The sequence below is a fragment of the Gadus chalcogrammus genome, chromosome 15 (genome assembly GCF_026213295.1).
Source record: "Gadus chalcogrammus isolate NIFS_2021 chromosome 15, NIFS_Gcha_1.0, whole genome shotgun sequence".
Classification (NCBI taxonomy): Eukaryota; Metazoa; Chordata; class Actinopteri; order Gadiformes; family Gadidae; genus Gadus; species Gadus chalcogrammus.
Window position 1 is genome coordinate 1,142,994 of NC_079426.1, and position 13,798 is coordinate 1,156,791.

The 13,798-nt window shown below is 44.2% G+C and overlaps 2 protein-coding genes across 3 annotated transcripts; one reads left to right on the forward strand and one right to left on the reverse strand.

Moving 5' to 3' along the window:
- The first annotated feature begins 349 nt into the window (after nucleotides 1-349).
- Nucleotides 350-7,720, forward strand: LOC130404358 (B-cell linker protein-like). The gene is made up of 19 exons (XM_056609045.1): nucleotides 350-400; nucleotides 941-1,006; nucleotides 1,294-1,340; nucleotides 1,918-1,952; nucleotides 2,118-2,226; nucleotides 2,642-2,742; nucleotides 2,875-2,944; nucleotides 3,044-3,100; nucleotides 3,888-3,913; nucleotides 4,019-4,041; nucleotides 4,158-4,193; nucleotides 4,298-4,316; nucleotides 4,410-4,458; nucleotides 4,775-4,850; nucleotides 5,010-5,041; nucleotides 5,188-5,279; nucleotides 5,362-5,445; nucleotides 5,574-5,729; nucleotides 6,585-7,720. The coding sequence occupies exons 1-19, from the start codon at nucleotides 354-356 to the stop codon at nucleotides 6,717-6,719; spliced, it is 1,260 nt and encodes a 419-aa protein (XP_056465020.1). The 5' UTR covers nucleotides 350-353; the 3' UTR covers nucleotides 6,720-7,720.
- LOC130404355 (uncharacterized) lies at nucleotides 7,184-12,863 on the reverse strand. 2 transcript variants are annotated; one of them, XM_056609034.1, is made up of 3 exons: nucleotides 12,303-12,863; nucleotides 9,203-11,374; nucleotides 7,184-9,015 (listed from the first exon to the last, which is right to left on the reverse strand). In XM_056609034.1, the coding sequence occupies exons 2-3, from the start codon at nucleotides 11,358-11,360 to the stop codon at nucleotides 8,363-8,365; spliced, it is 2,811 nt and encodes a 936-aa protein (XP_056465009.1). In that variant the 5' UTR covers nucleotides 11,361-11,374; nucleotides 12,303-12,863; the 3' UTR covers nucleotides 7,184-8,362. The 2 variants fall into 2 exon arrangements, with proteins under 2 accessions (XP_056465009.1, XP_056465008.1); XM_056609033.1 differs by lacking the exon at nucleotides 12,303-12,863 and adding an exon at nucleotides 11,743-12,293 and having other exon boundaries at nucleotides 7,185-9,015.
- Nucleotides 12,864-13,798: the final 935 nt, after the last annotated feature.

Consider the following 13,798-nt stretch of genomic DNA (forward strand, 5'->3'; position numbering starts at 1 on the left):
ACAACTAAGATAATGTATTCATTTGTTTATGTGAGGTGTGGTAACGGAAAAATGTGATGTGCTGAGGATGTGGGTCCTCAAATCTCTGGTGGCTTTCCTGGTGTTTGTGTGTGTGTGTGTGTGTGTGTGTGTGTGTGTGTGTGTGTGTGTGTGTGTGTGTGTGTGTGTGTGTGTGTGTGTGTGTGTGTGTGTGTGTGTGTGTGTGTGTGTGTGTGTGTGTGTGTGTGTGTGTGTGTGTGTGTGTGTGTGTGTGTGTGTGTGTGTGTGGGGGACTGAAAAGCAGAAGTGATAATTGCAGCTGGGGGTTTAATGAATTCCTCCCCACTTCATGACCAAGTAATGACTGAACCAGCATGGAACAATTCAGTCGATTTGCTGCTCCCGCGACCTCAAAGCTTCGGTAAGATTATGACACTTATTTTGGTTCTTCTCCAATTGATGAATGATTAGCCTAACTATGAATAGAAAACTACAATAACCCCCATTGCTGTTTAAAATTCTGGTAATGTTGAACTAGGCCTGCTAGGGTCGTTAAATGTAATGTGTGACATCTGTTTTCATGTCTTCATGCTGTAAAAAAAAAAAAAAAAATGTTACATTTCACATCTGTAGCGACCAATGTTGACTCTACAGAGAAGAAATTGGCTGGCAATAAATAAAAACGTAGCTATCAGGTTTGTCAGGAACTTTTGGTGACCCTCTGAAGCAGTTATTAAACGAGCTTGAAATAGAAGTGACGCGTTTAAGGTGAAACTGAACCTGCTTGGAGAAGCTGCAGCGTGGAGCTGGAGATGACTCGCGGTAGATTCCCCTTCTCCCACTCACCCCACCTGCTCCTTCGACCGTCCACTGCTGTACCTTAGTTGGCTCTTCGCGTTGGCGCTGGGGTGGCTATGCTAGTTATAGAGTTCATGTGGCAATGTGGCTTATTTATTTTTAGGCAACTCCAGAAAATTGTTCAGGACATCAGTAATAACGAAGACAGCCTCCTTAACAAATGGCGACGGTGAGTTTTGTAAGACGTTGTTCTTTTAGAAAAAGAAATATTAACCTCCCCCTTACAAATTAGAAATCGTATGGTGCACCCATGTGCATCTGAAAACGTCGATTTCTCTATTTATGTTGAAAATTAAAATGGAAAAAAAATCATAGACTGAATGAATGGCAGCTATTCACTGAGGAAGACAACATTGAGGCTGCAATATAGTAATATTTTCAGACCCCTAATCGAAACATACATTATGATAGTGTGAAAGAAAAGGTTGCTTATTCATTATCGTTTTTTCCCTTTAGACACAGAGACAAACACGGCCCCAAAGTTCCAGACAGGGATTACCCAGGTAACACATCCAGCAAATGAATGAATTAAATTTATTAAAGTACTGCATCATATTTCCTATTAAATATTCTTTGACTAAATATATCTGATCTATTAAAATGATCAGTTTACGGAAATTTCGTCCCCGGTACATCGCCCCCATGGAGAATGTTCTCTCAATCTAGCAAATTTGCTCAAATAAGTCAAGCAAATATTTACAAAGAGTATAAATGATTTACCGCTATTATCATAGGAAACTGGTTACATTGACATGTTAAATAGTCCTTTTCCTGTTCACACTATTTACACAGACTTTTGGGACACTCAAGTGTCAACAGTCTCAACAGATTCAAACCGGGGGTGATGCTTCCTGGGCGAGTCGCATGGTCTCCCACACGTCTTTTGAAAATAGTGCGAGTGATCTTACACAACATGTAGATGTGTTATATTTGGCAAGTTAATGCACACATCTCATAGCAAGCAGCGAGAGAGATATGTGCATTACAAGCATTGAAAGGGTCTGGCGCATTAAACTGTGCATTGCGTTTCATATGACCATTTAATGATGTCTTAACTGTATTAAATCTTTTGGGTTCCAGTGGATCATTTTGAGGACACTGAGAGATGGTCTGATGTAAGTAAGGCTCAACATTTCTGAATCATTTCTCAAATATTACAAGCACATCTCTTATTAATTTTTCGTAATTATATCCTAACAAAAATAAATCTTCTTCTTCATTAGTAAAATTATGGACCTGGTTCAGGGTCGTGTGACCGTAATGTGTTATGATTGACCCAGGAGAGTGACTATGAGGAACCCCCTGATGCTGATGGCTACGAGGACCCCCCAGCCCACCAGGTCTTCACCCCGTCCTCCTCTGCGTGTTTCTCCAGAGACAACTATGTCGGTGAGGGACTCCCACCTGAGCAGTAAACTGATCATCCACCGAAAGATGGAGCACCATAACCTGTCTGCATACACATTTGGAATATTTCTTTATTTGCATTAACGTACAACCACCCACAACACCTCAACGCAGAAGTAAAGTCAAAGCAAAGAAAGACCGAACGGAGGTGGTGCCTCCACCCAGCTCCCCGTGGCCTCTGGCGGTTGCCAGGGCTGGGAATAAGCCACATGCACCAGCAGCTGGAACACCTTCCTCTGGCGCCCTCAATACTTTACCATGCTTTTCTGGTCAAACATGTTCTTTATTCTTTAATCCCTGCACCCCCAGATACCTGTCCACATGCTGTAAAGGAAACAGAGCATGAAGCAGTGCTTCTCACTGTCGATCACAGCCTGCTTCTGCTTCCCTTCTCCAGACAGCTGCCGGAGAACGTCCAGCCGGCTCTCCAGGAAGCCCTGGACCTCCACAACCACCAAACCGCTGCCCCCTGAGCCGTGCCCCGCGGCCGGAGATAACGTAATGCTGCTGGTGAAGCTGCGTTAAAAGCTTTTTGGGGGTTTGCACGTGAACCGTTAGGTCTTTGATTTATTGATATTTTGTATACTTTGGTTTAAACTTACGGTTTAGTCACAGGCTAATTTGTTGTAGGAGGATTACATTGATCCAGAGAGGAGTATCCGAGACAACAACATAAAGCCTGCAGCGAAACCGCTACAGGGTAAGAAACATTACAGTGTGTCCCTTTGAAAACTGTTCAGTATCAACACAATGAATAACACGAGAGAAAATGATCCTATTCCTCTAATACATGTAACAGGTGTAAATAGCAGCCCTGTTGTGTCAAAACCCCTGCGGAAACTCCCGTGTAGTCCTGGTAAGTTGCACTTCCTGTCAACACAGAGCTAACACATATTTTGCACGGCCCACCGGTCGATAATAACAATAACATTGACTGTAGAGAATTCAACACTGTAATAACAGCAACTCAAATATAGATTTTAAACAAGATTTATTCTTTGAGGATGGCCTCCAGAAACTCAACTGCTACTTAAAGGCACCCAGTGCAACTTTCGAGGCTTAAAAATAAACATTCAATTTCTAGTCTTTTTTACACGTAGTAAGTTTCAATAACTCCATACCATTACATACCGACATTCAAGCAGCAAAGATGAGACGTCGTTGTGTGGTGAGAACTGATAGAAAATCGATAACAACAACAATGCCGCCATTTTCTTTATTTTTTGTAGCCTACAATAAATAAAGCAGGCTTCCAGTCAATGGAAAAATGGCTTCTCCCCACCGGCGATTGTTGTTGTTTACGATTTTCTATCAGTTCTCACCACACAGCGACGTCTCATCTTTGCTCCTTGAATGTCGATATGTAATGGTATGGAGTTATTGAAACTTACTACGTCTAAAAAAGACTAGAAATGGAATGTTTATTTTTCATTGAATGTTTACATAAAGTTGCACTGGGTGCCTTTAAGCTACAACGTGGGTGTAAATTTAAAGAAAAGATACAGTTAAACTGTTGTTATTGGCTAGATGTAAAATGATGGCATTCATGAACATGAATATGCAATGATTCATGAGCTTGGTAGATAATAATAATGACAAAGATTGATGTTTGTGTTTTTATCTGTGACTTGTTTCTGTTTCAGTTGTGTATGAAGTTACTCTCCCAGAGGTAGGTCCAGTTTAAACTAATAATGATAGTACTAAAACTACATACGTAATAACCAAATATGTACTTTGGAATTTACATCTGGTCCTATGTTTTCACATCTTAAAGGAGAATATTCCTCCAGTGAGCAGGTGAGTTTCACACTCATTTATGATTCTTATTGTCCATTCATATATTGACTTATTGTGTTAGTAAATGCACCTGAAACTAATTATTATTTTCTACATGATGAATTTGCCCCAAATAGACAAACACAACCTTTGCAAACAAAACTCAGTACCAGGTAGGTTGGTATCCATTACCACAGTCAATTTACATCCAATTGTATAAAAAAATCCCTGTCCATTGTGTAATTTGTATAACTGGACTTCCCTTTTCCCTCTCAAGACTCATCAGCCCTCGTGTGGTGAGTAAGAGCAACTGACAAATCGCACTATTTAAATCTCGCTCAACATTCAAGATTATGACGTTGATGATGTTTTGTTATTTCTTTTTCCAGATCCTTGAACAATCGGACACTGAATTTGAAGCTTTTGACCCAGATATCAGTAAGCGTTAAACTAAATCAACCTTTCAAAATCTATACTCAACATTAATCAAGGATATATATATATATATATACATATGCTTTAATGTTAATAAATCTCTGTGAATAGGATTTTTTTTGCATTCTATTTTCTAAATGAACAGCACACGAAAAAATGACTTTCAAATCGAACTCCAGTGATCCATCAACAACAGTTTATGAACATTTTTTCTTCCATTGTGATCATTTGGGTCCATTTTCTGCAAGGACCCACGACTATAACCAAAACCACCCAGATGTTTATAATAAGAAACCAAATTCATTCTATATCCCTATAGGCCAAACAATCCCTAAGATGAGCCGTGGCCATCCCCCGCCTCCCAAGGCTTTCACAGCTGACTTCAGACCACCCATGTAAGCAGGTTGCATTACAGTTGGTTTGTTTGTCTCGGAGTTGGGTTGTGTGAGTCAGCACCATCAGAACGGGTGCGCGAGATGCTGTTCAACAAAGACATTTTGGATTTGCTTTGAAATATGTAAGAAGGTTTAAGCTGGTTTTGTTTCCCCCTGTAGGATTCCTCTTCCACAAAAACCGTACTCCCGCAGTAAGCAATAGACCTTTCTCTTCTCTTGGATTGACAACATGCTCCTCCAAACCTCCTGGGGTCATGCCGCTAAGACTAAGCCCAAAACACACCTTGGACCATCGGAGCGGATAGCAGAAATGTAACTTGTTTCTCTGCTATCTTAGGACAAGCCGATCTCAGTTTGATGGTTGCGACTGGATTGCAGGACATGGACGAGGTTAAGCCATTTCTCAACTCCGTTCTCGTAACAACTTTCGTAAGCTTTCACAAGGCGTATATTATAGTGTGTTGTGAAATAAACCCCACGCTCCAATTCATTATTTATTTATTTTTTACAGAAGTCAGACATTGATAGACAATCCTGGTACGCCAACACGTGCGGCCGCAAGACCGCGGAAGAGCTCTTGATTCAATCTAACAGGGTCAGAAGAAACCATATTATAATCATCAGCATCACCACAGTCATATCACACCACAACATCTGATTTTAGCAAGCCATTAACCAAAGACAGCGACGTGATTATTCAAGGTGTGTGTTTCCCTGGATCAGGACGGCTCCTTCCTGGTGAGGCGGAGTACTGGGCAGGACCCGCAGCAGCCTTACACCTTGGTTGTGCTTTACAAGGGCAGGGTGTACAACATCCCTGTGCGCTTCATCCAAGCGACGCAGCATTACGCACTGGGCCGGGAGAAAAGAGGACAGCAGGTACGATGAGAAATTATTCGGGATAAGTGGAAGTAGTTCCTATTGAGAAGACTGATTGGTCAGTTGTTGATTTCCCAGGTATATAAAAGGACACCTCAGATGTGCTATGAAAGGAGGTTTGTGCAGTGCAATGATTGGCTCATGATGAGGCCATATCACTCCTTAGGTTGTGCTGTGATATTGAATATAAGCACGGTTGTGTTTCAGCTGTAGGTTTCATCATTTATTTGGCTCAGACCAACATGAATAGTTCTCAACAGGACTGGACTCTTCCCAAGTAACACATGCGTATTTTCCTGCCCACTATGTTTCTATTCAGTGTGCAACCACTGAATATATGTTTGGGGACATGTGTGGTTCTGATGAGTTAACGCCTCATGCTTAGTATGTAATCAACAGTTATTAGAAACACCTGTAAAGCTGACTGTAAGTGAATAGTTAAAAGTCCCAGTGCTCTTATACTCTATCAGCACTCATTGATTGCCTCTCGTCCAACCAAATTACCTGGTCAGAACTAACTGTGTTGGATTTGCTCATAATTTTGACGTTCTTAGCATACATTTTACAACCGTTGTTTTCTCCTTGTTACTCTCTTGGTAACTCTCTTCAGTTTATACCATTGATGTTTTTTATGCAACTAATTTGGCTGATGCACATAACATAACACAACATGATGCTAATGTGGTGACATAACCTCAACACTCTTGAAAGAATGTAATCTTGAAAGACTAACGAGGTCAATGGTTAGTCCAAGAAATCTCTTTGCTCCAACTTGTAGCATCTAAAATAGGATGAGCCCTTTAAGAAGACAATGTGCCCGGTCGGGTCTAACCTCGCTCTTCTCTGTTCCTTTAGCATTTCAGCAGTGTTTCCAAAATCATCGAGAACCACCTTCAGAATCCCCTGGTGCTGATTGACAACCATAGTAACAGCAGGGACATCACCAAACTACGGCACCCAGTCAGGTCCCAGGTGGTCCCACAACGTTAATCCATACACAAGACTGTCACATGGGCAAAAGATGCATCTTCATTGACTGATGCATCAGACAGCTGATTGCAAATCGTTGAGGGCACAAATCCTCAAGCGCTCCATGCTTGAACATTTGCCCAGAATTGGAGGGATAATCACTCAGGCTGTACTCGAGTGTCTCTTTGATTTCCACTTAAAGTGCAGCAGTGATGTGTCGTTTCAAATAGCTGTACAAGGCTGCAAGTAAGCCAGGACTTGACTGGGTGAGCTCACTACTCGAATCAAACGGAACAAGTGAAATACAGCTTCAAATCCCATGGATGTCTGCTCGGATTACAGCACCGGCATCAGAACTGTAACTGTATACTGTAAATCATTGCTAAGAGGGATACATTATAACCATTAGAAATAAGAATTGTATTGGTTTCAGGATGAGAAGCTATGTATTGTTTTATGTTCATTCTAAATAAATTTATTTTTTATTAAAGATAGTGCGTGTTTTATGTGTAAGGTGTCTACAACAATGATGAAACAATGAATTCACAAACTATGTCCATTTATTATGGGGTTTAAAATGTAATGCTGTAATTCGTATGCAGATTGAATGCATAGCAAATTAAATAAAAATACTAGGCACTTGGTGACAGAAAATTCTCAGGTAAATATTTTGTACAGTACCTCTCAGAATGTATGTACAATTATAGATCCTTTGTAACCCAAAAAATATACATGTACAAATATATCACATTGTCAATGGTTTTTTGAGCATTCGCTCATCTGCTGGGCTTCATGGTTTGAGTTAAATTTGTCCGATGGTCCTTGGCTGAATTATCTTTTCCTGCAGAAGGGTTATTGTACAGCAGATGGACACTGAGGCTGAGATTGTCATAGGCCTTATAAAGGTGAGGTAATGGGAAAATCTCCCATAGTGCAATTATTTTTTTGTCTTGTTTTATTTCAAGTTAAAAAAAGAAATCGAACTTATAATGATCAATAACTATGCGTTTAAAATCCAGATATCAAAGCCAAATATTTTCTATTTACTCATTGACACTATATAACACAGGTTCGATTTTTAGACATCGTATTCTTTGGACAATTTACCATCAACAGAGATATTCTATCATCAAAAACATACTTTGGAACTTCAGTAAATCCAACAACCTTAAAAAATTAAAACATAAATAAAAGCATGAACAAATAGTTTTGGTATTTCCCAGTCAATTGGGGAGCCCGGTGTCCCCCGTGCACATACATAAATATGCTCGCCACCACAATGTACAGCTGACCCGCATGGCAGAGATCGGGCGGAATGGCACTTGCATATCAGTGTTTCATGCAATCACCTGCAAGACAGTGTAAATAGATTCAATATCTAAGCCATTGCCGCGACCAAACAAAGGCGATCCAAGACCGATGACTTCGACTCCCAACCTACTGCAGTATTTTATAAACAAATTCTAAAAATAGATTTACCCACAAACTACTTGTGGGGAAACAAGCTAATGTTTAAATGACCCTGAGTATACAAATCCTCTAGGAAGCTTGACAATGCAGTTCTTCTCGTAACTAGTTTGTACTTAAGACTTAAAGAAAAAGAAAAGAAAACAAGCCACCGTGCGTTCCTAGTTCTCCTCTCTCGTGCGACATCACATTAAGTTTCAGTGTACTTTTTCCAGTGTGGGCGACATGTCCGTCTCTTCACAGTGTGGCGCCCTCCACTCCATCAGGTGGCGCTGCTGGTGGCCGGTCCACGAGCTCCGGCTCCCGAAGCCCCGTCCGCAGAACCAGCAGCGGAACGCCGCCACGGGGTCCGTCGCGTCCCCCGCCCCGCGGACCACCCGGTACTTCCTCCGGCTGGTCCGCCTCAGCCTCAGCCTCAAGAGGAACCTCTCGCGCACCCTGCTGGGGCGACACGCGGCGGCAGCGGCGGCGGGCGGCGGGGGGGCGGGAGACGGGGGTCCCGAGGGCGGAGCCGCGGCCCCGGCGCCCTGAACCGCCGGGGAGATGGAGTCCAGCGTTCGGCGGGACAGCACCACCCGCTGCACCGCCCCCCGGTGCCTGTGGACCGCCGTCATGAGCCGGACCACCTGGGGGGGCGCGGCGTCCGGGTGGTTCAGCACCACCACGGGCTGCTCGCCGCGCGGCCGCTTCACCGCCTGGCCCGGGCTGAGGGGGGTCAGCCTCAGGGTCCGCTCCGCCGCCCTGGGGGCCACTGGCCACAGGGGGGCGCTGACGGCGGCGGGGGGGCCGTTGGACGCGGTGTGGCCGGGCGGGGGGCCGGGGTCCTCCGGCGGAGAGTGAACCGGGGGGCCTGCGCCGACAGGGGGAGACAAATATGAGGGAGGAAATATTCATATTGGAGGGACGTCGATTTACACGTTTGCATACAAATTTTATGTTTTATTATTTATTTTTATATTTTTTCTTAGAAAATGCATTAATAAATTTTCAAGACTATGTATTACTGTCACAGGCGAGGTGCACATGCATCATCTTACCCAGCGATGGGACCAAGGCTTTGGCAGCATGGGGGGATATGGCGCCATTATTCCTTAGCGGGTTCACGGCGTCGATGGATCCACTCTCCTTTCTGCCGAGCACCGAGTGGTCCATACCTCGGTTGTTCCCTCCCGACGCTCCAAGTGTGGCAGTTGGAATATTTAGGTTTTCAGCAAATCCATTGGTCGAGGCAAACTGACTCTTTGGCTTCCCGGTGCCATCGGAGGGAACCGAAACGTCCATTCTGTGAGCGTTCCCGCAGCACTGCCCCCGTGTGACTGAGAAGAGCTCCCCTGGTCGTGGCCGGGACTGCAGCGCGATGGACTCCAAGGTGCTGTGCAGGTCAGTCTGTAGACTCACTTTAGAGTTTTCTTCCGATGGCTCGTTGACGAGAGGCTGCACTTGTTGCTCCACAGCTGGCAGGGAGGGTAGTAGCCCATGACGGTCGCCTGCTAGGCAACCCTCCGGGGGCAGGAGGGGGCTCTGTGACATCCACTGCTTGTTCTTGACAGGGTCCTTCTTCAGAACCAGCTTCAGACCAAGGCCTTGCAGCTGTTTCTCCAGCGCCTTTGGTCTGCTCTTTTCCGTGCGGCCACCTCTTCTGCCCCTATATTTACGTTGGGCCGGCGTTCGGGTATCTCGCTTGTTGGCCGTCTTTGGCTCTTTGGCGGAATGGAGTCCATCCTCACAGGAATGATCACATTTGATCTCCTTGCCATTTCTACTGTGTTCCTCCACATTTTGGTGGAGCCTCGATTCCTGATTCTCTCGGTTTTCCTGAATGGGACGGCCCGCAGCAGACTCTGGCATGGCCGCGATGGAAGGATCCTCGTTGATATTATTTTCAGTTCCTGGGCAGTGGGTTTGGTCATTGCCTAATTGAGGTTGACCTCTGTTTGGGTCGAATACACAATTAGTGTCGAGGTGGGCACTCCCCGAGGGAGAGGTTTCTATCTTTTCTGGAGGCGTAGTCTTTTTAACGTAGGAGCCAGAGTTCTGGGGAACCTTTAGCTTATTTTTGACCATGAGGACATTGAGGTCCTTGCTGCTGTTGGACATCATAGCGTTCTCTAGCTTCGGATGCATGTTTAAGTCCTGAGGGAAACTCGACAGCACACTCTGGAGAGCTTTGGTCCACTTCTGGCCGTCTGTCCCTCCAACTGCGGACCTGACCAAAAACTGTTGAGTCTCCTCCAGCGTTCTCTCTGGACTCGACAGGCTGCAGTATTTGTCCAGGAACTCTCTACCGGGCATGGAGAGGCAGTCTCTGGACAACCAGCGCATGTCCCTGGCGGTGTTCCGGGTCACTCTGTTCCTCATCTTAGGAGCCGACGGGTGTGGACTGTTTGTAATACGGTGGAGCTCCTTCATGTTGTGGTCCGCCGTCTCGCCCGCATGGACAGTGTTCATGTGCTTAGTGATCAGGCGTTTACTGGGCCCCCTGTAGCCACAGTGCTGACACTGAAGGCCTGGACCGGCTGCTTTAGATCTGACTGGTTTCATAAAGTCTGTTGTGTGAAGGGAAAGGTCCAATTCACCCCTTTCTTCCATAGGTAAGTCGTGAAGATGCATATGCTGTAAAAACGCATGTACTTCACGGGTGGAGAACTTATCGCACAGTTCACATGAAAACCTGCCCTTTTGGCAGTGACAAGAGGTCAGATGTGAGCAGTACTCCGGCAGCGTTCGCTGTACATTGTCTTTACAAATGTTGCAGCTCGGAAAAGTGTCCTTGTGGCTTAACAAATGGACCTGAAGAGAGGAGAATTCGTGTGCTTTAAAAGAACAAACATGACAAGAGAAATCGGGCTGATTTCCCTTGTGCTTTTCCTGAAAGTGTCTTGCGAGTTCTTTGGGAACAAACTCTGATTGGTCGTTGCACCGTGAACATTTGAACCTGAGCATACTGGGACTGTTGTGAGCCTTGTGTTGCCCCCGTTTCGCCTTGTCGAGGGGCCCATTCGACGGAGCACAGTCTGTGTTTGGCTCCCGCCGCTTTGCTATCTTCTTTGGTCCGGTCTTATCTCGACCTTGCATTGTCGGGGGCTGCACGGCCGTCTTCCTGAGGCGAAGTCGTTTGTGCCAATCTCTTTTCTTCTTGACAAGCTGATTATCGTCTCCTGAAGATACAGCCGCACACATGTCTGCCGAATCCATTTCTAATCAGCTATCTGTGAAGTTAAAGAAAATGTCAATGCATGACATTTTTTGGGAGAATAAATAAAACCCTGCTTTTGAGTGTGGTCCATGCCTAGAAACTTGACATCATTTTAAGTTCATTTCAAACGTAGCCTATTGATAATGCCCATAGGAATTGAGTGATGTCTATGTAAATGTAATTGAATAACCTATTCAACTCAAACAATTGTTAGCAATTAAGTCGAAGACAGAAACGTAAAAGGGTGTCTCCCTTTAAACCCACGCTCTACGTGGCTTAAAGTGTTTAACGCCTTTACAGTGATACCGTATAGACCAAATCTGCTGAAATACACAACTCGATTATCCACAAGATACACGAAATATGTTCAATTTAAACCACCTGTTCACATCGCCCTTCTACTAAAACAAAGCCGCCTCGCCATTAGTTGCACTTCAGTCAAGTCGAAACAAAGTTGCAACAAATCAGAAGATACGCCGATGATCAAACGAACGTTTAATTAGGGCTTCGTCAAATACGATTAATCCGGGCATCCCGGCGCCGCCATTGTGCAATCTGTCTTAACCACAACAAAGTGATGCGACGCTCTTTGTGACTAACAAACACCCCGAGAGTAACGTATTAACAAGTGATACACAAGTTGTGGCCCGCGATGCCGTCCCCTCAGTGTACAACTAGTCTGAAACAGCACAGTTCACTTTCGGAGGGACACCATTACTCAAGGGATGGACGTTATTCCACTTCGCGTTGGAGTTGGTTTGAATTAACATGACGCACAAGAGCTTAAAAGACGGAGTAACACAACAAAAAAAAAAAGCGTATGGTCCAAAGTTATTCCGATTCGTTTGCTTTGCACAAAGTTAACGCTGCAGAGAAAGCCCCCGCCGGTGTCGATCACAGACGAATAACCGACGTTTACACACTTCCCTCGGTGTTTTTACCTTTCTTTTGTAGAGAGCTTGACAGCTCAGCGAACGGCAGCCATGATGGTTTCATCCGGGGATTACAGCCCTGAGCTCCTTACTTCCACAGCCGGAGAGTAGACCGTCAGTGGAGAAGACTCCCTCATAGGACAGGCCTACACAATAACTATTTGTAAAGTGTGTGTTCAGCTGGATTGATCGAACAAAACAGTCGCACGCATAGGCTTCCAAATAAAAAAAGGCAAATTAAAGCTGGCTAAATGTGTTTAACATGAATAAATAAATAAAAAGGCATTGTATTCTACATGTTTGCGGTTGTCTGAAAAAACAATGGCCAGATATTTGGAAGGTTTCCAAGGTGGTTGAAAGAGGGTACCTCGCGGAAAACGGTACCGACCACCACTGGGTGTCCCGAATAAAGGCTTCAATGTCTCCCCTAGTGCCTGGAGGAACACTTCCGCCGTGTCTACAGACCCCCACTCCCTGCTCCCTGCTCTCCCTCACGCTCTGCCTCTACTGCTCTAACCGGGTTCCAACCTGCTGTCTGGGGTTTTAACAGGGTGTCAACCTGGTGTCACTGTGGTTTGGACCGGGTTTCAACATGGTTTCAACTTGGCATCAAAATACTTCCACGGGTTTCAACCAATTTTTTAATTCGTAAATTCGCCTGTGGGCGATTTGCTTAACGGAGCGGCAGTACAAGTCATCGCGTGAAAAACCTTCATGAAAGACGCATTTTTAAAACTCCCTTTCCCTAATGTGTGCAAATGAGGCTACTGTTAATTTATTTCACAAAACATAATGTATTTATGGAATTATTTGATTGAGCATTTACATGTTTAAATTGATTGTATTAATTTATTACCTATGCTGATTGTTATTGTATTTAAATTTCTTACTATAATGCATCTTTTTAATCTTTAAAATCTCCCTAAATAATTGAATAGTAGTTGTAAACATATATTAACAATTCAAGGTTAATTTTGAGATTATTTCTTGATTTAATTAATAGAATCAGAATAGCCTAATATTAATGATATGAATAGACATGGGACTAATGGACTATTTAAGATACAGACAATATTGAACCTAGGAATGGATCAATTAGCATGACAAAATAGTATTTTTTATCATGTCAATAGGTTAAAATAAGTTATATAATAATACAATAATTATAATACTAATCATAGCCTATATAATGCATAATGTAGCCTATCAAACAACATGAAAGAAAATAATGCAGTATTTGGGCGGTCGCTACATATAGGGTCATCTTCGTAGTCCAAAAACGGTTGCATGATGCTGGGTTTGCAGATGGTGGAGGGAGGAGCCATGTGGCTGAATCCTCCTCGTTCATAGTGCAGAGCCTGGCCGGGAGTCCTCCAGGACGGCCTGGATCTTCTTGTCCTCGTCCACCACCACCCCCAGACGGGCCAGCCCCAGCTGCACTGAGCTCGCCCTCCCCAGCCGCTCGTGGTCAGAATTGAAATAGTCAGGGTCAAGTGCTGAACAGC